This window comes from Chiloscyllium plagiosum, unplaced genomic scaffold (genome assembly GCF_037043375.1).
Source record: "Chiloscyllium plagiosum isolate Xiang-an unplaced genomic scaffold, Cpla_swu_hap1 HiC_scaffold_1, whole genome shotgun sequence".
NCBI classification, from domain to species: Eukaryota; Metazoa; Chordata; class Chondrichthyes; order Orectolobiformes; family Hemiscylliidae; genus Chiloscyllium; species Chiloscyllium plagiosum.
This window is the reverse complement of record NW_028270139.1, coordinates 131,708,148-131,731,275: the sequence shown is the minus strand read 5'-3', so window position 1 is coordinate 131,731,275 and position 23,128 is coordinate 131,708,148. Positions and strand designations below refer to the sequence as shown.

Here is a 23,128-nt window from a genome sequence, read left to right as displayed (position 1 = left end):
CCTAATCATCTTCAGCTGTTTATCAATCACGTTCCCTCTGTCATAAGGACAAACTGGGGATAGTTGCCGATGATTGCACAATGTTCAGCACCATTCGCTACTAGTCAGTTACTGAAACAGTCCATGTCCAAATGCAGCAAGACCTGAATGATAGTCAGGCTTGGGTTGACAAATGGCAACAAATTGCACCACAGAAATGCCTCGCAATAACCATCGAAAACCATTGTCCGTTCACGTGCAATAATGTTAACAATACTGAATCCCCCACAATTAACATTCTGGGTTTACCATGGATCAGAAATTGAACTAGACTAGCCATATAAATACAGTGCCTACAAGAGCAGGTCAGAGTCTAAGAATCCTTTCACAGGATCAGGGCAACACTCTCCAGGCCAGCATTTACTATCCTTAATTGCCCCTAGGGCAATTAAAGAATCAACCATATTGTTGTGGCTTGGACAGGAACTAAGTGATGAAGGGCTTTTGCCCGAAACGCCGATTTTACTGCTCCTCGGATGCTGCCTGAACCGCTGTGCTAATCCAGAATCTGGTTTCCAGCATTCTGCAGTCATTGTTTTTACCTATAAGTGATGATGTACCAATGTACGTGCTGACCTTGTCATTCTACATAGGCTTAGTTATGGGTTTGGACGATGCTATAAAATTTCTGCATTTCATTTTTAAAAATGCTACACACTGCTTTTACTGAGCATCGGTGATGGAGGGAATGGATGTTTGTGGATGTGGTACCAATCAAGCAGGCTCCTTTGTCCTGGATGGTGTCAAGTTTCTTGAATGTTGGTGTTACATTCATCCAGGCAAGTGAGGAGTATTCATCACATTCTTGACCTGTACCTTGCAGATGGTGGACAAGCTCTGAGGAGTAATGAAACAAGATACTGTATTCAGAAGGCGATGGCTTACTGCTATTATCGCTCGACCATTAATCCAGAGACCCAGGTAATGTTCTGGTAACCTCAGAGATGGTGGGATTTGAATTCAATAAAAATTGAAAATTAAGAGTCTAATTATGAGCGTGAATCCATTGCGATTGTCAGGAAAAACCCATCGAGTTCACGAACGTCCTTTAGGGAAAGAAACTGCAGTCCTTATCTGGTCTGGCCTACGTGTGTCTCCAGACCCACAACAACGTGGTTGACTCTTTAACTGCCGTCAGGGCAATTAGCAATGGATAAATGCTGACCTAGGTAGTAATGCCCTCGTCCCATGAAAGATTTAAATAAAGGATTCATAGAGTCTTGGAATTTTCTCCCTCAGGCATTGCACATGGACTGCAGTGATCAAGAAGGCACAATCTCTTTCACAAAGGCAGTAAGGAATACAGAGTAAATATTTGGCCAGCCAGCAACACCCTCATCTCATGAGTGACTTTTTAAAAAATAAGAGCACTTTTATGGCAGTTCTCACAATTCAGTAAAATTCAGTACAGTTATGGAAAAATACAAGAGACAAAAGGCTTTACTGGTGCGAAAGACCAATTTACTAAATTATGACATAAGTTGGCAAATTGTACAACCACCTGAAGGCAAATCAGTGGATGACAATGGGAAGCATTCAAAGGAGGAGACTGAGGCTTAAAAATAAGTGCTTCATAAAGAGTGAAACTGTCAAATGACAACTTCCCTGGGCACTGAAGAACATGCAGAGTAAGACAAAGAAAACCAGGGAAAGAAGGGCCAATCTACTGAGAACTCCATACTGGAGAAAGTCTGTATAGCCTACACACCTGGGATTACACCATTACTTAAACTGATGTGCCACACTGCACATTTGTAAGGCAGTCAGAATGCTTTTTGGCTCAAAGCAGCATCCAGTTAGTGTAGACTATTACTTGTGTTTATGGCAAATTAGCAAGGAGCTTCAACTGTTCGTCAAATTCTTGTAACAGCTGCTCTTTCCCAGTTAACTGGAGTTAGACTGACCTTTCAGAGCCTCCAATGACAGTCTTAGGCCCTTTCACGAGTTTGCACAACATACCATAAGAAATTTGATCTGGGGAGCCATTATCACAGTTTTCAGCAACCTTGCAAAAACACCTTTTTTTTTCAAATATTCACTCAGGGTACATGTGGGTTGCTGGCTGGCCAGCATTTGTTGCCCATCTCTAGTTGCCCATAACCTGAGTAGCTTGGTATGCTATTTCACAGGGCAGTTGAAAGTCAACCACATTGCTGTGGGTCGAGAGTCACATGTTGGCCAGACCAGCTGAGGATGGCAGATTTCTTTCCCTGAAGGACATTATGAGGCAGATGAGTTTTTCCTGACAATCAACAATGATTTCATGGTCATCAGTAGATTCTAAATTCCACATTTGCTTTTAATGAATTCAAATTCCAGCAACCGCCATGGTAGGATTCGAATCCTGGTCCCTAGAACATTAGCTGAATTTCTAGATTCATAGCCTAATGATAATACCACTAAGCCAGCACCTCCCCATTATCTATCTCCTACCCAGTTACTAACCAAGTAACCCTCATGTTGAGCTAGAACACTTCAAAACCAACCTGCACTTAAACTTAACCAGTTAACTCTAATTCACAGTGAACAGTTCTGATTGCATCTCCAAATCAAATATACTTCCACAAAACTGCACCCTCTTCTATTGTTGTATAAATTGTTGTTTCTTTTCTAAAATTGGTTTCTTGTGTCTCAGTCCTGATGAGTGCAAGGCCAAAAGTTTTGACTTCATAAAAACCAAAAGAACTGTGGATGCTGTAAATCAGAAACAAAAACAGAAATTGATAGTAAACCTCAGCAGGTCTGGCAGCATTTGTGGAGAAATATCAGAGTTAATGTTTCGGGTCAAGTGACCCTTCCTTGGATTTCATTTTTTTAAAAAACTTGTTTAAATTCTGTACTACCAAACAATGAATTTATATTTAACATAATATTTAACATATCCAGCCAGTACTCAAACATAACGGAGTGGAGTGTGCAGTTGTCTATCCAAGAAACCACACCATGCTATCTTAAAGGGAGTTTCATCAAATTGTAGGCCACAGGATTCTGAGGGTTGGTTCAATATCCAAAATCAATGTCAAATTCTAGACAGTCAGGGGCCAGCTAATCTGGAAGCTCACTGTATGCTTGAGACGTCTTGATCCTCTGTGAATTCCAGAAGGTGGGGGATGCTGAGTTTTGGCTGCATTCTGAATGCTAATTAATGTCCTCATAGCTAACTGCACAGGTGTCATCCAGCCCGCCTCTCTGCCATCCAACATATCTGAGTCTGGTCACTCCAGTATCCCGATTCCTGTCTTCCTTTAAATATCTAAACTCCACAATTGAGCAATGATTGCCCTTATGACAGCTGCCAGTTCCATGGGAAAACATTTAGCACAAGATAACCATTTCCCAAACCTTCATCAGGCCAGATAAAAGACAGTCAATTCCTAAAAGAAGATCTGAGGCCTTGTCCACTCCATAAACAGGAACTGCATGTCATAATTGAGGCTAAGCATCTGACAGAAGAAATGTGTCATCAGGCCACACCACCATGGAGGAGGTTCAACATAAATGTATTGTTCCAGAATCTGAAGGAAGAAAGTTGTTATCTGGCTGTGAAGACACAGATACTTGGACACCCTCCCTAAATAGAAGACTCAATACCTTAGCAGCAACCCAGTGTCACTTTTCACCCAGAAAAAAAAACAGTTCTGAGCTTTCTTTGAATATTTGTGACAGGTTATGAGGATGGGACCAAAGTGACAAGCAACTTGGCAGCGATCAGATGCTTATGACCAATACATGACCCATGTAGGACAACACTCAGTTGTTCTGTTCAGTGTCCTAATTGGTCACTTTGGTTTCCAGTAATTCACTGGCCAGAATTCACTGGCAGAGCAAAAATGAATTCCCAGATAGAGGTGGTGAGTGGTATTTCACATGAAGCACCGAAGTTTTTCCAGCAAGGCGTCCATCTGCCACAGATCAATGAGATGTCTGAAACATCTATTCCTGTGCAGCCTTGGGGAAGAAACTATAGAGTAGATCCTGATGAAGGGCTTTTGCCCGAAACGTCGATTTTCCTGCTCCTTGGATGCTGCCTGACCAGCGGTGCTTTTCCAACATCACTCTAATCTAGACTCTGATTTCCAGCATCTGCAGTCCTCACTTTTGCCAAAGAGTAGATCTCTTGACAATTCCTTTGCAGGTCAGCCGAGTCCTTAAGCAAGGAACACATCATCAGCGTAATCCAAAAAGATTACATCCCTGCCATCCAAGATACTTTCAAATCAATCAAACACATTCATAAATGTAGGAACAGCTCCACAAATATTGAATATAACTGGCCAAACAAAGGGACAGCTTACACACACATTTTCTTAATTGAAGAACCACTATCAGGGCCTGTTGGCTTCCATTTGACACTCTTCAATAGTATGCAGAACTCATTTGTATGATTAAATCTATTCAGAACTCAAAAGCTCATGATCAACCTAATCAAATAGCTTCACCTGATCAAGGTAAAGAAAAGCTCTAGACAGATCAGTCTACTACGCAAGGTGCATTACGTCCCTGATGAGGTGGATACTATCGCAAATTCTCCGGTCCATGTTTGTGTCAGATTGGATGGGATGAGCCATGTGGCCAGCACAGTTGCAAGGTGAGATGACAATGCCCTGGCAAAGATTTTGTAATCTATACTGAGAACAGAAACCAGACACCAGTTCTTTAACAACTGGAGATCTCTCTTAGGCAGCAGTGAAATTATGGAACAAACAGAAATTGGTTAAGAAACTCAGCAGGTTTGGCAGCATTTGTACAGAGAAGCAGCAAAAGGGAACTCTGAAGAGTCGCAGAATCCTTAGAGTGCAGAAAGAGACCATTTAGCCAATTGAGTCTGCACTGACCCTCTGAATAGCATCTCTCCCAGACCCAGCCCTGACCTCATCCCCATAACCCTGCATTCAGCATTGCTAACCCAACTAGCCTACACATCCTTTCTCATTGCAGGGCAATTTAGCAAGACCAATCCAATGCATATCTTTGGACAACTGGAGGAAATTGCAGCATGTGGATAAAATCCACGCCAACACAGGGAAAATATGGAAACTCTACAAAAGACATTCATCCAAGGCTGGAATTGAACACATGTCCCTAGCGCTGTGTGGCAGCAGTGTTAATCACGGAGACATCTTGCCGCCGTTCAATTGGACTTGAAATGTTAACACTGTTTCTCTCTCAACAGCTGCTGCCAAACCTGTTGTTTCTTCAATATTTTCTGCATTTGCTTTAGACTTCCAGAATCCACAGTATATTGCATTTGAGTGCAATTATGGCTCTGAGCTGAAGAGGAATCACTCCAATCATCATATCTTCCTCCAGAACACACACACAATAATTCCTATGGTGTTCCACAATATCCTGAGAAACTTGATAGTTCATCTGTCCAGCCATGGAGGCTTGCCCCTGAAGAACTAGTCAAAGGTGCCTGTCAATATGTCTATGCTCAAAGAAGCAACCTGCAGCAGGTCCTTCCACAAATATTTGCAAGCATCCCCACTGCATGAATCTGGAAAAAGAAAGGTTGGAATAGAAAGCTCTCATTTGGGCTCTAATGCCCTCCAGATAAGAGATAAGAAATCCATCATCTGCAAACAACACAAGGAACTGCTGATAAACCCCCTGCCGTTTTTGTTAGTGATGAGGTGCGACATAGCTTATTTCCTTGAGGATCTGAGCCGCATCCTCACGTTTGGTTGCCTGAGAGCTTACTGGAAGTCCTGTGCAACAGGTCAACATCACTGAGGGGCAGACTGGGAGGAAGGTGCAGCAAGTCAGTATCAGCATGAAGTGGATTGTGAGTGCAGACCTACACAGTTCAGGACATAAAGAAGAACAGGATTCTTCCCCTCTGCAGTATATTTTGACTCAAAGAGAGCCTGCTGAAGAACAGCAAAGCAGAGCTTCCCCATAAAAGCCTGAAGGGCAAGGTGCAGATTGAGCAGTTATACCCTTGCACAAACTCTGTCTGATTTCTAAAAGGCTGATGAAAATGCTACCAGCACAAAGCAGTGAATTAATTGGTATGTAGTGTATAAGTTGCTTTTGTCCACTTTAAAGCTGGATTAAGGACAGGTAAGAGATCTATCTCATTTTTAAAATAACACAACTTTCTATTTGGTTTAAATTTCAGGTCAAAGTTTCTTTTTAAAACCATAAGATACGGGTCCAGGATTAGGACACCACTATTCAATCATGGCTGATATGTTTCGCAACCCCATTTTCATGCCTTCTCCCCATAACCCTTGATCCCCTTACTAATCAAGAACCTATTTGTCTTAAATACACTCAATGACTTGGCCTCCACAGCCTCTGTGACAATGTGTTCTACAGATTAACCAGCTTTAGGCTGAAGAAATCTTCCATATCTCAGTTCTAAAAGATTGTCCTTTCACCGATCCCTGGGGTGCTATTCTCTCCTAGTAGCAGAAACATTTCTGTAAGTCATGATTCTGCGAGTTTGACAATAGCAGACTGTTATGAAAGCAAAATACTTTACAGGCTGCAAAGTTGAAATAATAAAAGAAAATGCTGGAGAAGCTAACAGGACTGTGGAAACATTAACTCTGTTTACGTTTCAAGTCCAATGATTTGATATTTATTCAAACCCACGTCCCAGAACATCAACCTCAGATTCTGAATTCACAGGCCAGTGATATTACAACTTTGCTATCACTTTCTCCAAACAATGTTTTTATGATATTTTACCTTTGATACTGATCCCATTTGTGTTCCCCGATCAAATATCTTGGTCTCCATGAAATGCAGACCAAAAGTGAAGGATAATTCAGAGCACTTTACTTCCTGATTTGCTAACTGAAATGCAAGCCCAGTTGGGGGTGGGAGCTAGCAGCAGCCACTCTTCATAAATTCCAGAGATTACAATTTTGAATACAATAGCGGTCAAGTGCTTTGTCATGGGATACAGTTGAGAAAACCATTTATATATGCAATTCTTGCCCTGTCATTTCCTTGATTTTGCTATGCCAGCACTCAGCCAAAGGGCAATTGAGGTCAGATGCATAAATTATTAAATTAGTATCACATTAAAAAAAACTCCTTAGAAAAACCTGCATGAATATTTTTGAACATTTTACACTGTAGTTTCCTGATCATCTAATAATACGAAATATACAATCAAACAAATTTTGTTGAGGTTTGGACATGTAGAGTTCAATAAAGTGGTTCACATTGGATGCTGTAAAACAGCTTTAACTCACCACTTCGTGCACAGAACGGTTGAATGAATCTTCCTCAGTGAGGATTAGAAGAATAATGAGTGCCATGTACACATGGTGAGAATTACGTTCTTCAACACAATACAAAGTCTCAAGAATTGGAAGAACCTGCAAATCAAAAACAACACGTAATCTGATATATACATAAAAGGTTTATTACACATAATTAATTCCAATTCCATTTTCCTATCACCTTACCTGACCTATCTTCCACTCTTTTTTATAGAATTTTGATAAGTATTGTAGCTCAGGGTTGAGGTTCTGGATGTAAGTTTGCTCGCTGACCTAGAAGGTTTGTTTTCAGACATTTCATCACCATACTAGGTAACATCAGTGAGCCTCCGGTGAAGTACTGGAGGTATGGCCCGCTTTTTATTTGTGTATAGGTTTCCTTGGGATAGTGATGTCATTGCCCATTTCCTGCTCTTTTTCTCAGGGGGTGATAAATGGGATCCAAGTCAATGTGGTTGTTGACAGAGTTACAGTTGGAAAGCCATGCTTCCAGGAATTCTCATGGGTGTCTCTGTTTAGCTTGTCCTAGGATGGATGCGTTGACCCAATCAAAGTGGTGTCCTTCCTCATCTGTACGTAAAGATACTAGTGAGAGTGGGTCATGTCTTTTTGTGGCTAGTTGATGCTCATGTATCCTGGTGGCTAGTTTTCTGCCTGTTTGTCCAACGTAGTGTTTGTTACAGTTCTTACACATTTTGTAAATGGCATTTTTTAATACACTGCATAGATGGTTTTCCTCCGCTGTTCATAGTTCTTTCGTAGGAAGTATGCACAGCACAGGAAAATCACCAATGCAGTGGATTCAAAAAGAACGGGGACCCAATGAACACTGTCTGCCGATTTCTCAGCAACAAACCCAAACAAGCAGACAAAATGCGTCCAGAAACCCTAGACACTCTCCCCTACATCAAAGGCATCTTGGAAATGATTGCCAGACTGCTCAGACCTCTTGGCATCATGGTAGCCCACAAACCCACCAACATGCTAAAACAGCAGCTAATGAACTTGAAAGGCTCTGTATAGACAACAAGCAAAACTAATGTCATTTACAAAATACCGTTTAAGAACTGTAACAAACACTACGTTGGACAAACAGGCAGAAAACTAGCCACCAGGATACATGAGCATCAACTAGACACAAAAAGACATACCCACTCTCACTAGTATCTTTACGTACAGATGAGGAAGGACACCACTTTGATTAGGTCAACACATCCATCCTTGGACAAGCCAAATGGAGACACGCATGAGAATTCCTAGAAGCATGGCATTCCAACTGGAACTCTATCAACAAACACATTGACTTGGATCCCATTTATCACCCCTGAGAAAAAGAACAGGAAATGACATTACCACAGGAAATGCCATCACCAACCCAAGGACACCCAAGCACAAAAAAAGCAGGCCACACCTCTAGTACTTCACCAGAGGGTCACTGATGAACACCTGAAAACAAACCTTCCAGCGCAGCAAGCAAACTTACATCCAGAACTCGTTTATAATAAACAAACTGAACATATTGAACATGGGACCACGACTTTTCACTTTATACATTAACGATCTAGATGAAGGAATTGTGGACATTCTGGCTAAGTTTGCAGACAATACAAAGATAGGTAGAGGGACAGGTAGCATTGAGGAGGCAGGGAGACTGCAGAAGGATTTGGACAGGTTAGGAGAGCGGTCAAAGAAGTGGCTGATGGAGTACAATGCGAGGAAGTGTGACGTCATGCACTTTGGTAGGAAGTACAGAGGCATAGACTATTTTCTGAATGGGGAGAAATCTGAAGTGCAAAGAGACTTGGGAGTTCCAGTTCAGGATTCTCAAGATAAACTTGCAGGCCGAGTCAATAGGTAGGAAGGCAAATGCAATGATGGCATTCATGTTGAAAGGACTTGAATATAAAAGCAGGGATGTACTTCTGAGGCTCTATAACACTCTGCTCAGACTACATTTAGAGTATTTTGCACAATTTTGGGCCTCATCTCTTAGGAAGTACATACTGACCCTGGAGCATGTTCAGAGGAGATTCACGAAAATAGCCCCAGGAATGAAAGCTTAACATGAGGAGTGTTTGACGACTCTAGGTTTATACTCAATGGAGTTTAGAAGGATGAATGGGAATCTAATTGAAACATATGGAATACTGAATGGCCTGGACAGAGTTGAGAAGATGTTTCCATTGGTAGGAGAGACTAAGACCAGAGGGCAAACCCTTAGAGTAAAGGGAAGACCTTTTAGAATGGATATAAGGAGAAACATCTGCATCCAGAGTGTGGTGAATCTATGGAATTCATTGCCACAGAAGGCTGTGGAGGTCAAATCATTGAGTAAATTTAAGACTGAGATAGATAGATAGATTAGAGTATCAAGAGGATCAAGGGTTACGGGGAGAAAGCAGGAGAATAGAGTTGAGAAACTTATCAGCCATGATTGAACGGTGGAGCAGACTGGACAGGCTGAATGGCCTAATTTCTGCTCCCATGTCTTATGGCCTAATTGATCTGCAAATTCTTTTTAATTCACTTCTTCTTCTCTTCCTTGAGAGTTAAGCTCCAGTTTTATTTAGGTTCAAATGCCAATTCTCTACGTGTGATCACAGAATGCATCACCATTAAAAGTTGGAAAACAATACACCCACCACCTAGGTGGAATTTAGATTTTTTTTTACAAAATTCCATTCCTTCACCCAGTTTTTAATTTTGGGCATGTCTTTAAGCATTAATGTTGAGAGCGCAGCCCAGAAAGTATGAAGTGGAAAGTACAGGAAAGCATAACAATTCACCACAAGAGACTAGAGCAGTGACAGCAAAAGTTCAGAGCCAATCAACTCAAATTAAACACTTAAAAGAATAACAAGGGTTTCAAACTACTGAGAAAAATCATTTAAATGCTATCTTGCAACAGAAATAGACTAAATTGTTCCTGAGTAATAGTTCACATGTCTGGTCTTAAATATGAAACCCTTTCGTGGGTCAATCTGAACTCCTCTTTGCATCACTGTCCACAATTGATAACTAGACATTTTTTATTGACAAATAATTGTAAAGTATTTTAAACAGGTTTTCAGATATTATCTCTGGGGACAGATTGACTTTACCCCTGACCTTCCTGTCCAGAGGTAGAGACACCACCACAAGACTCCATACAAATTATTATATGGTCAGTTAAATAATTCAAAAGTCACTCATGGTGTGTAAACTCTTCAAACTGCTTTCTCTACTTCACTATGAAGACAATTTCGCACTAGGTATAGTTCTTTAGGTGGTAAATTAGGGTGACCTAGTGTTAAGTGCCAATCTTCCAATTAACCCTAAAGAACGAGTTCTAATAAATCATTTCACAGTGAGAAGAATCCCAAAAATTGCAGATCAGTAAGCAACAGTAATGTGGATTATTCCAAATTTATCCCAAAATGTTGTGACACTGGAACATGAAACTGTTAAGACTAAAGCTGCTAAATTTTTGCAAGATGGAGGGACATGATCAAAGGCAGCAAATAAAATTGAGATATAGGTCAGCCCTCAGAATTCAAAATACAGAGATGGCAAGTGAATTCACCAAAATGCCCTGAAAAATTCAAACAACTACAATCAGGGAGGAACTATGCCGACATCATAAACTGATTCTTTACCACATTCATAAGTAAGCCAATCAGCACAAGAAATTAACAGTCTGCAAGGGGGTGTGCAGCGAGCCGATAGGAAAGTCATAGCAATAAGGGGATCACCAGTGGAGTTCTGAGCTGCTACTGGCAGCCATGTCCTTCCAATTTTAATAGGGATACAATCTGCCACTGGGGCAAGGCGAGGGGCTGTCTAACATTTCAGGAATGTGACCATCAGGTGAGTTGAGGATGAAGGACAGTATCATGAGTGGTGGATGGGGAAGGAGGCTGCAAGAGTGGTGGCAGGGATAGTGTAGAAAACAAGAGGGTTGAGGGGAAGGAGGAGAATGCATGAGGGGTAGGGGAGGAGGTGGTTACAAGGGGTCTGGAGGGAGGAGGCTGCAATGGGGGAAATGAAATAGATGCTGAAAGAGGGAACAAATGGATGCTGCAGGGTATGGAGGAAGAGAGAGGCTACAAGGGGGATTGGGAGACAGGGAGGCTGCAAAGTAGAAAGAACAGCTTTAAACAGGTCACTGATTTTCCCAAATATAGTTTGATTAAGTTATTATGAACACACAAGCTGCTGGCATTAGGTGTCTTCCCAGACCAGTTGTAAACTTGTTGAAGTCCCTTTTCTCCAGATGGTATGTTATGTTGTCTCTAATTTTTCTTCTGTGCAGATCTCCAAGGTCTGAGCATGGTCATGGGCTTCCAAAAGTAAACGTGTCAGTATGCTAATCACAGCATGCGGACACTTTGAGTAGCTTAAGGGAGTACGAAGGTAACATAGATTCCAACAAATCCTCTCCAGGAATCTTCCATAAGTAGTAAAGCTGACTTTGGACGAGATCTCAGCTCACACATTTTGATGAGAGGAATTGCAAAAAGAGATGGAGGAATGAGTGTTGCTCTTCAAAGTATCCTTTGTTTAATAATTCAAAATAGAGTCATAGAGATGTACAGCATAGAAACAGACCCCTTGGTCCGACTTGTCCATGCCGACCAGATATCCTAACCCCAATCTAGTCGCACCTGCCAGCACCCGGCCCATATCCCTCCAAACCCTTCCTCTTTATATACCCATCCAAATGTCATTGCACTAGCCTCCACCACTTCCTCTGGCAGCTCATTCCATTCACATGCCACCCTCTGTGTGAAAAGGTTGCCCCTTAGGTCTCTTTTATATCTTTCCCCTCACACCCTAAACCTATGATTCGGAGATGCCGGTGTTGGACTGGGGTGTACAAAGTTAAAAATCACACAACACCAGGTTATAATCCAACAGCCACACAACACCAGGTTATAGTTGTTGGACTATAACCTGGTGTTGTGTGATTTTTAACCTATGCCTTTTAGTCCTGGACTCCCCCACCCCAGGGAAAAGACTTTGTCTAAATACATTTATATGGGTTCACATACTTTTTAAAAATAATACTTGGTCATTTCTCTTCATAACACTTGAAAATCAATGATGGCTTCCATTTACTGTAAGTGATTCTCAAAATATAATATTCATATTGTTATGTAAATCACCAACCCAACAGATTTCCTAACTACAAATTCAAAACCTATCCAATGTCACTTCATTTGACTCATTTTATTGTATCATGCATAAATCAGATAATACAAAATGAAAACTTAGTCTCAACTTGGGATAATCAAGAAGGTGGATTTCAATTAAATTAAAAGGATCTGGTTCAAGTCTCATCTGCTCGAGACATGTGTAACAATATTTCAAAGATCAAAGAAAATTTACAGCCCTGGAATAGGCCCTTCAGCCCTCCAAGCCTGAGCCGATCCAAAGCTCTGGTTAGGCCCCATTTGGAGTACTGTGTCCAGTTTTGGTCCCCACACCTCAGGAAGGACATACTGGCACTGGAGCTGTCCAGCGGAGATTCACACGGATGATCCCTGGAATGCTTGGTCTAACATATGAAGAACGGCTGAGGATCCTGGGATTGTATTCATTGGAGTTTTGAAGATTAAGGGGAGATCTAATAGAAACTTACAAGATAACACATGGCTTGGAGAGGGTGGACGCGAGGAAATTGTTTCCGTTAGGCGAGGAGACTAGGACCCGTGGACACAGCCTTAGAATTAGAGGGGGTAAATTCAGAACAGAAATGCGGAGACATTTCTTCAGCCAGAGAGTGGTGGGCCTGTGGAATTCATTGCCACAGAGTGCAGTGGAGGCTGGGACGCTAAATGTCTTCAAGGCAGAAATTGATAAATTCTTGATGTCACATGGAATTAAGGGCTACGGGGAGAATGCGGGTAAGTGGAGTTGAAATGCCCATCAGCCATGATTGAATGGCAGAGTGGACTCGATGGGCCGAATGGCCTTACTTCCGCTCCTATGTCTTATGGTCTTAAATGTACTGTCTAAACCTGTGGGTCAATTCCAAAGCATTTGTATCCCTCTACTCCCCACTTACTCATGTATTTATCCAGACGCATCTTAAATGAATCTACCATGCCTGCCTCTACCACCTCTGCTGGCAATGCGTTCCAAATGCTCACCACCCTCTGTGTGAAGTACTTGCCACGTGTAACCTCCTTAAACTTTCCACCTCTCACCTTGAAAGCATGACCTCTCATTATTGAGTCCTTCAGCATGGGAAAAAGCTAGTCTCTATCCACCCTGTCTATACCCTTCATGAATTTATAAACCCCAATCAGGTCCCCCTTCAATCTCCTTTTCTCAAATGAAAATAAACCTAACCTACTCAACCTCTCTTCATAGCTAGCACCTTCCATACCAGGCAACATCCTCGTAAACCTTCTCTGCACCCTCTCCAAAGCATCCACATCCTTTTGGTAACGTGGTGACCAGAACTGTACACAATATTCTAAATGCGGCCGAACCAATGTCTTGTACAATGTTAACATGACTTGCCAGCTGTTATACTCAATACCCTGTCCAACGAAGGCAAGCATACTATATGCCTTCTTGACCACACTATCCACCTGTGCAGCAACCTTCAGGGTACAATGGACCTGCACTTCAGATCTCTCTGTCCATCAACTTTTCCCCAAGGCTTTTCCGTTCATTGTATAATTTGCTCTAGAATTAGTCTTGCCTAAATGCATCACCTCATATTTGTCTGGATTGAAATCCATCTGCCACTTTTCCGCCCAACTCTCCAGTCTATCTATATCCTCCTGTATTCTCTGACAGTCCCTTATGCTTTCTGCTACTCCACCAATCTTCGTGTCATCTGCAAACTTGCTGATCATACCAACAGTGCCCTCTTTATGTATATTACAAACAACAGTGGGCCCCAACACCGACCCTTGCGGAATACCACTGGTCACCTTTCTCCATTTAGAGAAACTCCCTTCAATTACTACTCTGTCTCCTGTTGCTCAACCAGGTCTTTATCCACCCAGCTAGAACACCCTGCACACCATGTGACTTCACTTTCTCCATTAGTCTACAATGGGGAACCTTAGCAAATGCCTTACTAAAGTCCATGTATAATTACATCAACAGCCCTTCCTTTATCTATCAACTTGGTCACTTCCTTGAAGAACTCTATTAAGTTGGGAAGGCACGATCTCCCCCGCACAAAACCATGTTGCCTATCACTGGTAAGACCATTCTTTTCTAAATATAAATAGATCCTATCCCTCAGTATCTTCTCCAGCAACTTTCCCACCACCGACATCAGGCTCATTGGTCTGTAGTTACCCAAATATCACTACCCTTCTTGTACAGGGGGACACCATGAGCAGCCCTCCAGTTCTCCAGCACCTCACCTGTATTTAAGGATGCCACAAAGATATGTCAGAGCTCCAGCTATTTCCTCTCTTGCCTCCCTCAGCAACCTGGGATAGATCCCATCCGGTCCGAGGGATTTGTTCACCTTAATAACCTCTAGCCTACCCAACACATCTTCCCTACTTATGTCAACATGATCCAGACTAATCAAACTTCTATCTCTAATCTCAACATTCATCATGTTCCTCTCCTCGGTGAACACTGATGCAAAGTAATTATTCAGAATCTCACCTGTTCTCTCAGGTTTGACACACAGCCTTCCTTCATTATCCTTTAGTGGACCAATCCTTTCTCTAGTTACCCGCTTGTTTCTTGTATAAGAATAAAATGCTTTGGGATTTTCCTTAATTCTACTAGCTAAAGCTATTTAGCCCTTTTAGCCCACTTGATTCCTTGTTTAAGACTTGTCCGACTCTTCCGATATTCTTCCAGGCGTTCTGTTCTTAGCTGCCTAGACCTTGTGTATGCTTCCCTTTTTCTCTTGGCTAGTTGTACAATTTCTCGTCATCCACGGTTCACGAATCTTGCCCTTTCTATCGTTTGCCTTCAACATGACATGCCTATCCTGCACTATCTTTAACCTATCTTTGAAAGCCTCCCACATCTCAAATGTGGACTTCCCTTCAAATAGCTGTGCCTAATCCACATTTCTGAGCCAATTAGCCTTGGCCCAGTTTAGTACTCTTCCCTTAAGACCACTCTCTTCTTTATCTACAAGTATTCTAAAACTTACAGAATTGTGGTCATTGTTCCCAAAGAAATCCCCCACCGCAACTTCTACCACCTGTGCTGGCTCATTCCCCAGTACCAGGTCCAATATGGCCCCTTCCCTCGTCGGACTATTGTCATATTGGTCTAGAAAACTCTCCTGGACGCTTCTTACAAATTCTACCCCATCCAGACCTCTGACGCTAAGTATATCCCACTCAATGTTCGGAAAATTAAAATCTCCCATCACCACTACCCTATTGCCTCTACATCTTTCCATAATCTGTTTACCTATTTGTTCTTCTACCTCACGCTCACTGTTGGGAAGCCTGTAATACAGCCCCAACAGTGTGACTGCACTCTTATTTCTCCTTTTCTCCTCTCCACCCAAAATGCCTCACTCCCCAAGACCTCCATAGTGTGCTCCTTTAGCACAGCCATGATATTGCCCTTGACCAGCAATGCAACTTCCCCCCCTTCCCCCCCTCCCCACCCCTTACTTCCCTCCCTGTCCTGTCTGAAGCATCTATATCCTGGAACATTTAATTGCCAATCATGCCCTTCCTTCAACCAAGTCTCTGTGATTGCAACAACATCATACTCCCAGGCATCAATCCAATCCCTTACACACTATACTCCTTGCATTAAAGTAGATGCATTTCATATCTCTGAATTGATGAGAAAAATACCTACCGAAATTATGATTTCACTAAATAATCAGCTACAATTCAGAACTTGATCGCTAATAAGTTCTTTTCATATCAAGTTTGGTACGGAATGATACACAAATCTACAACTCCCAGATTTCTCTGTTAAAACATAGGAGGAATGTCTCAACCAATTTGACTTTGTTAAACAGTAAATGGACACTGAGAGATGTGCTGCATTCAAGTAAGTTGAATATCTGTATTCTCCTTTGAGAAACATGTCTAAATGACTTTAGAAAACAATCAAAAACACCAAAGCAAGTAGAAATAGGAGAACACAAGGATAGATATGGCCAGTTTATTATTAGTTCAAGTTATACGCTAAATAGATTAGATTAGATTATTTACAATGTGGAAATAGGCCCTTCGGCCCAACAAGTCCACACCGACCCGCCGAAGCGCAACCCACCCAGACTCATTCCCCTACACCTAACACTGCGGGCAATTTAGCATAGCCAATTCACCTAACCTGCACATTTTTGGATTGTGGGAGGAAACCGGAGCACCCGGAGGAAACCCATGCAGACACAGGGAGAAGATGCAAATTCCACACAGTCAGTCGCCTGAGGCGGGAATTGAACATGGGTCTCTGGCGCTGTGAGGCAGCAGTGCTAACCACTGTGCTGCCCAGTTGGGAGAATCAGGAAAGGAAATACAAAATCACACTTCTAAAAACAAAAACTGAACAGTGAATCATGTTTGTGAAAATATGGAATTTAATTAGTGCATGGCTTGTATTTCCATGTTTGTGTTCTGTCAATAAAGGCATGAATCATTGCAAAGGGCAGAGAAGTTAAACTGGAGTTTGGCTACAGTACCCAACTTTACAGGAAAGAGGATTCTACTCTAAAATGAAACAAAAACAAAATCGCAACCTCTCGATGAAATTCTCTAAAATATCCAACATTCAAAATTAACCAGATTTAAACTACAGCCTGTCAAGAACACAAATGTAGAATCTTTGAATCCCTACAGAGTGGAAGCAGGCCATTTGGCCCTTTGAACAGACCCTCCGAAGAGCACCCCATTCAGACCCATCCCCCTACCCTATCTTGTGAACCTGCATTTTCCACGGCTAATCCACCTAATCTGCACATCCCTGGACACAATGGACAATTTAGCATGGCCAATCCATCAAATCTGCACATCTTTGGACTGTGGAAGGAAACCAGAGTACCCGGAGGAAAACGTGCAAACTCCACACAGACACTCGTCTAAGGGTAAAATCAAACCAGGGCCTCTAGTGCTGTGAGGTAGCCGGACTAAGCACTGAACCACCATGCCACTCCTATTCCAAGTGTGGAAAATGCATATGCTGCACTGGCAAAGCAATGAGTGCCCATGGGATAGTGGATAAACACATTAAAGAGCATGGAACTTGGCCACTTTGATTAGAAAGTACTAATTTTATTCCTCATTCAAGCAAATCTCAAAAAGCTGAATGGCTAAAATTGGCCTTCACCCTTAAAATTCTAACACTGCAAGAGACAGCATCTTCATTGAAGGAAAGAAAATTCAGGAAAAACAAAATTACAATTAATCTATTGCTCAAAAAGCTGAAAATACACTCACCAAATTCTCTACGTCAGTACGGGCCAAGACATATGTTCTCACGTTCGGGTTCTGATGCAACAAAGTATACAGCAGAAGAGTGGCCTGATCAGATTTCTGCTGCTCGTACAGTGCTGTATACAAACTGTTGAAATTTATCTGGAAGCAGTAGGAGTTTGGTGATTGAATAGCAGTATTATCTGAAATTAAGGATTACAAGTAAATAAAATATCTGGCAAAATGTAACTTCAACTGTATTTTTGACTTGCAATTTCAAATTTGCATTAGTCTAAATGAAAAACTGACATATCACTATCAGGAGAAAGTAAGCACTGCAGATGCTGGAGATCAGAGTCAAAATGTGTGCTGCTGGAAAAGGACAACTGGTCAGACAGCATCAAAGGAGCAGGAGAGTTGACGTTTCAATCATTAGTTCTTCATCAGGAATATCATTATTACCTGAGCAATCATTAATTGTGCATTTGTTTTGTAAACAGTGTGGGGAAGAGATGTTGTGGATCAGGAAAGAAATGATTAGACAGGCAACACATCTCATACAATTGCGTTGGAAGGTGTCAAGTGAAAGCATCTAAAAGTAGGGATGTTATAAAAGAGAACAAAGCTCTAGTAGAAGCTTCAACGTCACTAAGGAGCAAGGAGAGGGAGCTGGTGCTGGATGGAAAACAGCTAGACAAATACAAAAGGTAGTTTGGATAGAAGAGGAGAAAAATGCAAGCAACTTCTGGAACTTATATATTTCCTTTTTACTTCAAGACTGACGAATCTACTGTGTATCTTTGCCTTTTTTTTTACTATTAATTTCAAATCTGCTGTATTTTGGACCCACTTTATTTGGATTTTTTATGTTTATGCAGCTTCCTCCTTCCTCTGTTTGCATAATACTTTGCCGCTTTTAAATCTTTGCATCCTCTATTGTTTTCTCTAAATATATTTTTGCAGGCAATTCAACACGTTGATATCTTTTTTGCTTGGCCTATACTTACTCCATCTCTATTTTTTCCAACAATATTGAAGTGCCAATTTGCCCTTCATTTATGAAGAGAATACACCTAAAAATATCAAGAACATGTCTTTTGTCTTCTTAAATGTTGAAGAAGCTGTTAACAACTAGCATTATGCTTTTTATGTTAGAGTTTAACCAAACAATATTTTCTTCACAAATCCAGAAATGGACTAATTTTCAAGTGCAGTAAAGAGAATCCAGTGTTCAGTCAGAACAATTTACACAGTGTGGTGGTACAAAACCAAAATATGAACAGGAAAACTCAACAGATCTGGCACCATCTAAGGGGAGAAAACAGTTAACATCTGGTGGCTCTTGATCAGAACTGCTGTCTTTGTTTGTTTCTTCAGATGCTTGGCAGCAAATTAGTCATCCACACTGAATACAGCGGCTGCTGACTTATATGTTTGCCTACCATCTTACATTCACTCACCCCAAATAAAGGACTGAGACAGAGGTTCTGCCATGGTCATATTGAATGGCGAAGCAGGCTCAAAGGACCAAATAGCCTACTCCAGTTCCTAGCTTCAAAATTTCTATGTTCCAAATGACATAAAACCAGTACAAGTACCAAATGCCTACCAGACTGCTCCTCGGATGCTGCCTGAACTGCTGTGCTCTTCCAGCACCACTAATCCAGAATCTGGTTTCCAGCATCTGCAGTTATTGTTTTTACCTATCAGAATTAGTGAGTTGATTCTAGGGCCCACAACACTAGTAAGGAAGAAAGTAAACAAGGTCAGCAACCAACTTAGTGAGGCTCTGCACTGTTCTCATTGGGTGTGTGGGGTGCAGGGGAAATATTACTCTTACTGCACTACTACAGAATCTTAAATCTGACGTGATCCAATTACTCAGTCAAACAATTTATAGAAAACCAAAAATCTGCAGATGCTGGAAATCAGAAGCAAACTCTGAAGAAGGGTCATAGGACCCAGAACATTGGCTTTTCTTTCTCCACAGATGCTACCTGGCCTGAGTTTTTCCAAAAATTTACAGGTTGCTGATGCAATGAGTACATTTGACAGATAGCAAGCAAGCAGTTAAATATCTTTTTTTTAAAAAAGGTTTTCAGGCTTAAACAAACCTTGCGTATTTCTGAAAGACATTATCGACTGTCTGTATGGATTTGGTTTTTCTGGTCTGTTGCTCAAATTAGATAAAACAAGCAGAAGCAGAAGACTTCGATTAGCCAGTGGAGATGACAGATCCCCTTGCTGGCTTGTCTTATTCCCAACTCCTCCCAAGGTAAGTACTGTCCAGAGGCCAGCTGTTGAAAAGAAAAAAGAAAGATGAGTGCATTCTCAGAGCTTCATAACTCTATCACTTTGTAGACACACATTTTGGCTTGCAGTTAATAAAAAGCAATTCACCATTTTGATGATTGACTGACTGTACTGGAAAGCGTAACAAATGTTTTTTGTACTTAGCCTATAGTTATAGAATAGGTTGAGATCATGGCAAAGACACATTACCGTTACAATAAATTCAGGATGACAGTTTCCAAGTCCTTTTTTGGGACAGTATTTTGATCGACAATTTTTTAAAATTCACTCGTGGGAGATGGGCATTGCTGGTTTGCCACCATTATTCCCAATCCGTAGAAGCCCTTGAGGTGGTGTTGAGATGCCTTCTTGAACCACTGTAGTCCACATGCTGTACATTGATCCACAATGACCTTAGGGAGGTAATTCCAGGACTTTGACCCAGCAATAATGAAGGAACAGCAAGTGATGGTGCTATCCTTGTCCCTTCTAGATGAAAGTGCTCAAGGATTTGGAAGCTACTGTTGAAAGATCTTTAGTGAATTTCTGCAGTTTTTAGATCAGAGTGGTGCTGGAAAAGCACAGCAGGTCAGGCAGCATCCGAGGAGCAGGAAAACCGACGTTTCAGGCAAAAGCCCTTCCTGCTCCTCGGATGCTGCCTGACTTGCTGTGCTTTTGCAGCACCACTCTGATCTAAACTCTGGTTTCCAGCATCTGCAGCCCTCACTTTTGCCTAGTGAGTTTCTGCAGTCTATCTTGTGGATAGTACACATTGTTGCTACTGAGCATCAATGGTGGAGAGAGTGGATGCTTGAGGGTGTAGTGCCAATAAAGCAGGCTGCTTTGTCTTGTATGGTTTCAAGCTTCTTGAGTGTTGTTGGAACTGCACTCATCCAGGCAAGTGGGGAATATTCCTGACTTGTACTTTGTAGATGGTGGATAGGCTCTGCGGAGTCAGGTGGTGAATTACACGCCGCAGTATTCCTAGCCTCTGATTTGCTCTTGTAGCCAGTGTTTGTGTGGTGAATCCAGTTGAGTTTCTGATCAATCGTAACCCCAGGGATGTTGATAGGGAGGGATTCAGTGATAGCAACACCACTGAATGTCAAAGGAAAGTAATTACATGGTCTCTTATTGGAAACAGTAATAGCCTGTGACCCAAGTATTTCTTGCCAGTTGTCAGCCCAAGCCTGGATACTGTCCAGATCTTGCTGCATTTGAACATGTACTACTCCAGTATCTGAGGTGTCACGAATGGTGCTGAACATTGTTCAGTCATTAGCAAACATCCCCACTTCTGACCTTATGATGGAAAGAAGCAACTAAAGATGGTTGGGCCTACCCCAGGACACTATTCGGAGGAACTCCTCAAATGCCCTGGAGGTAAGATGACTGATCTCCAAGAAACACAACCATCTTCATTTGTTTCAGATATGACTCCAGCTAGTGGAGAGTTTGCTCCAAATACTCTCTGGTTCTAGTGTTACTAGGGCTCCTTGAATGTAGCCGTGATGTCGAGGGCTGTCACTCTCCCCTCACCTCTGGAATTCAGCTCTTTTGTACATGTTTGAACCAAGGCTGCAAATGAGGTCAGGGGCTGAATGGCTTTGGTAAAATTCATACTGGGTCACCATGAGCAAGTTACTGCTGAACAGGTGGTGCCTGATGACACTTTCCATCACTTTACTGATGATCAAGAGTGAACTGATGGGCCGGGTTGGATTTGCCCAGCTTTTAGTGCCAAGGTTGATCCCCTGGCTTGATAATGGTTGAGTGGCCATGAAGTTACAGATTGTGCTGGAGTACAATTCTGCTGCTGTTGATGGCCCACAGTGTCTCATAGATGCCGAGTCTTGAATTGCTAGATCCATTCAAAGACTGTCCCACTTAGCACAGTGATAATGCTACACAACAGGCTGGATGATAATCTTAATGTGAAGGTGTCTCCACAAGTTGGTCACTCTTACAGATACTGTCATGGACAGATGAAACTTCAACCGTCAAATTGGTAATGATGAGGTCAAGTATTTCTTCAAGCTAACTGTAGTGTCTTTAGCACTTCCCACAATCACAAATGGGGATCAAATAAGTTGACAAAAGGTAGCTTATCATATTCTTTTTATTGGTAAAAAATAATCCACACCATTAAGAATATATTCACCAAAAGAGAGATGTTGACATTACACTAAAATTGTTATAATCAGTCCTAAGTCTGGCCAAATTCATGCTGATTTGCGAGCAACTGCATTGAATCGCAAGAACATGCTTTTCCTGATTATTGCAGGAGATCTGTGAGAGGTCAGCATACCAGAAAGCGTACGAACAATAATAAACTACTTACAAGACCAGAAGATATACAAGCATAATTAAGCCAGCCCCGTTCCTTGAGGCTGCTCCACCATTCAGAGTTGATGTTTCCCAATCTCATTCACCTACCTTCTCTCCATAACCTTTGTCCCCTTACTAATCAAGAGACTATCTATCCTTCTCTTAAAGGCAATGACTTTGCCTCTACAATCTTCTGCAGCAGTACGTCCCACAGATCACCACCTCCTGGCTGAAGAAATTCATCCTCATCTTATTCTCAAGGATTTTCCCTTTGCTCAGATACTGTCCACTCAGGTCCTACTATTTCTTAGCAGTGTCCATTCTGTCCAGGCCTTTCGGATTTCCAAAGACTTTCCCTATTTAGAAAAATGTCTACACCTCTATTCTTCCTACTAAACTGCATAACTGCACACTTTCCCACATTAGGCAAAGTGGCAGATGGAAAACAATGTTCTGGCCTGTCCATTACTTCTGCTGTCATCCTATCTGTCCCTCCATGTATTTTTGTCTCATCTGCAAACTTAGCAACGATGCCTCCACTTGCTTCATCCAAACCATTAATACGTAGGTCTGGAAGGTTGATCACTGGAAGGTTGATCACTGGAAGGTTCATTTCCAGATGTTTCGTCACCCTACTAGGTAACATCTTCAGTGGGCCTCCAGGCAACGCACTGCTGATAACGCCTGCTTTCTATGTTTGGGCTTCTTTGGGTTGGTGTCGTCATTTCCTGTGGTGATGTCATTTCTTGTTCTTTTTCTCAGGGGGTGGTAGATGGGGTCTAACTCGATGTATTTGTTGATTGTGTTTGTTGATATGGAGCTCTTCAAGTTTGACCCCATCTACCACCCCCTGAGAAAAAGAACAGGAAATGACAC

The 23,128-nt window shown here is 41.9% G+C and overlaps 1 protein-coding gene across 4 annotated transcripts in view; it reads right to left on the bottom strand.

Annotated features, from left to right (window-relative positions):
* The window catches only part of dym (dymeclin), a 548,842-nt gene that overhangs the window by 343,573 nt on the left and 182,141 nt on the right, over positions 1-23,128 (bottom strand). For all 4 annotated transcript variants that reach the window (XM_043718287.2, XM_087990764.1, XM_087990771.1 and 1 more), the window contains 3 exons: positions 19,747-19,929; positions 17,657-17,835; positions 7,248-7,373 (listed from right to left, as the gene is read on the bottom strand). In XM_043718287.2, coding sequence (XP_043574222.1) covers positions 7,248-7,373; positions 17,657-17,835; positions 19,747-19,929 — 488 coding nt within the window. The remainder of the gene's footprint in view (positions 1-7,247; positions 7,374-17,656; positions 17,836-19,746; positions 19,930-23,128) is intronic.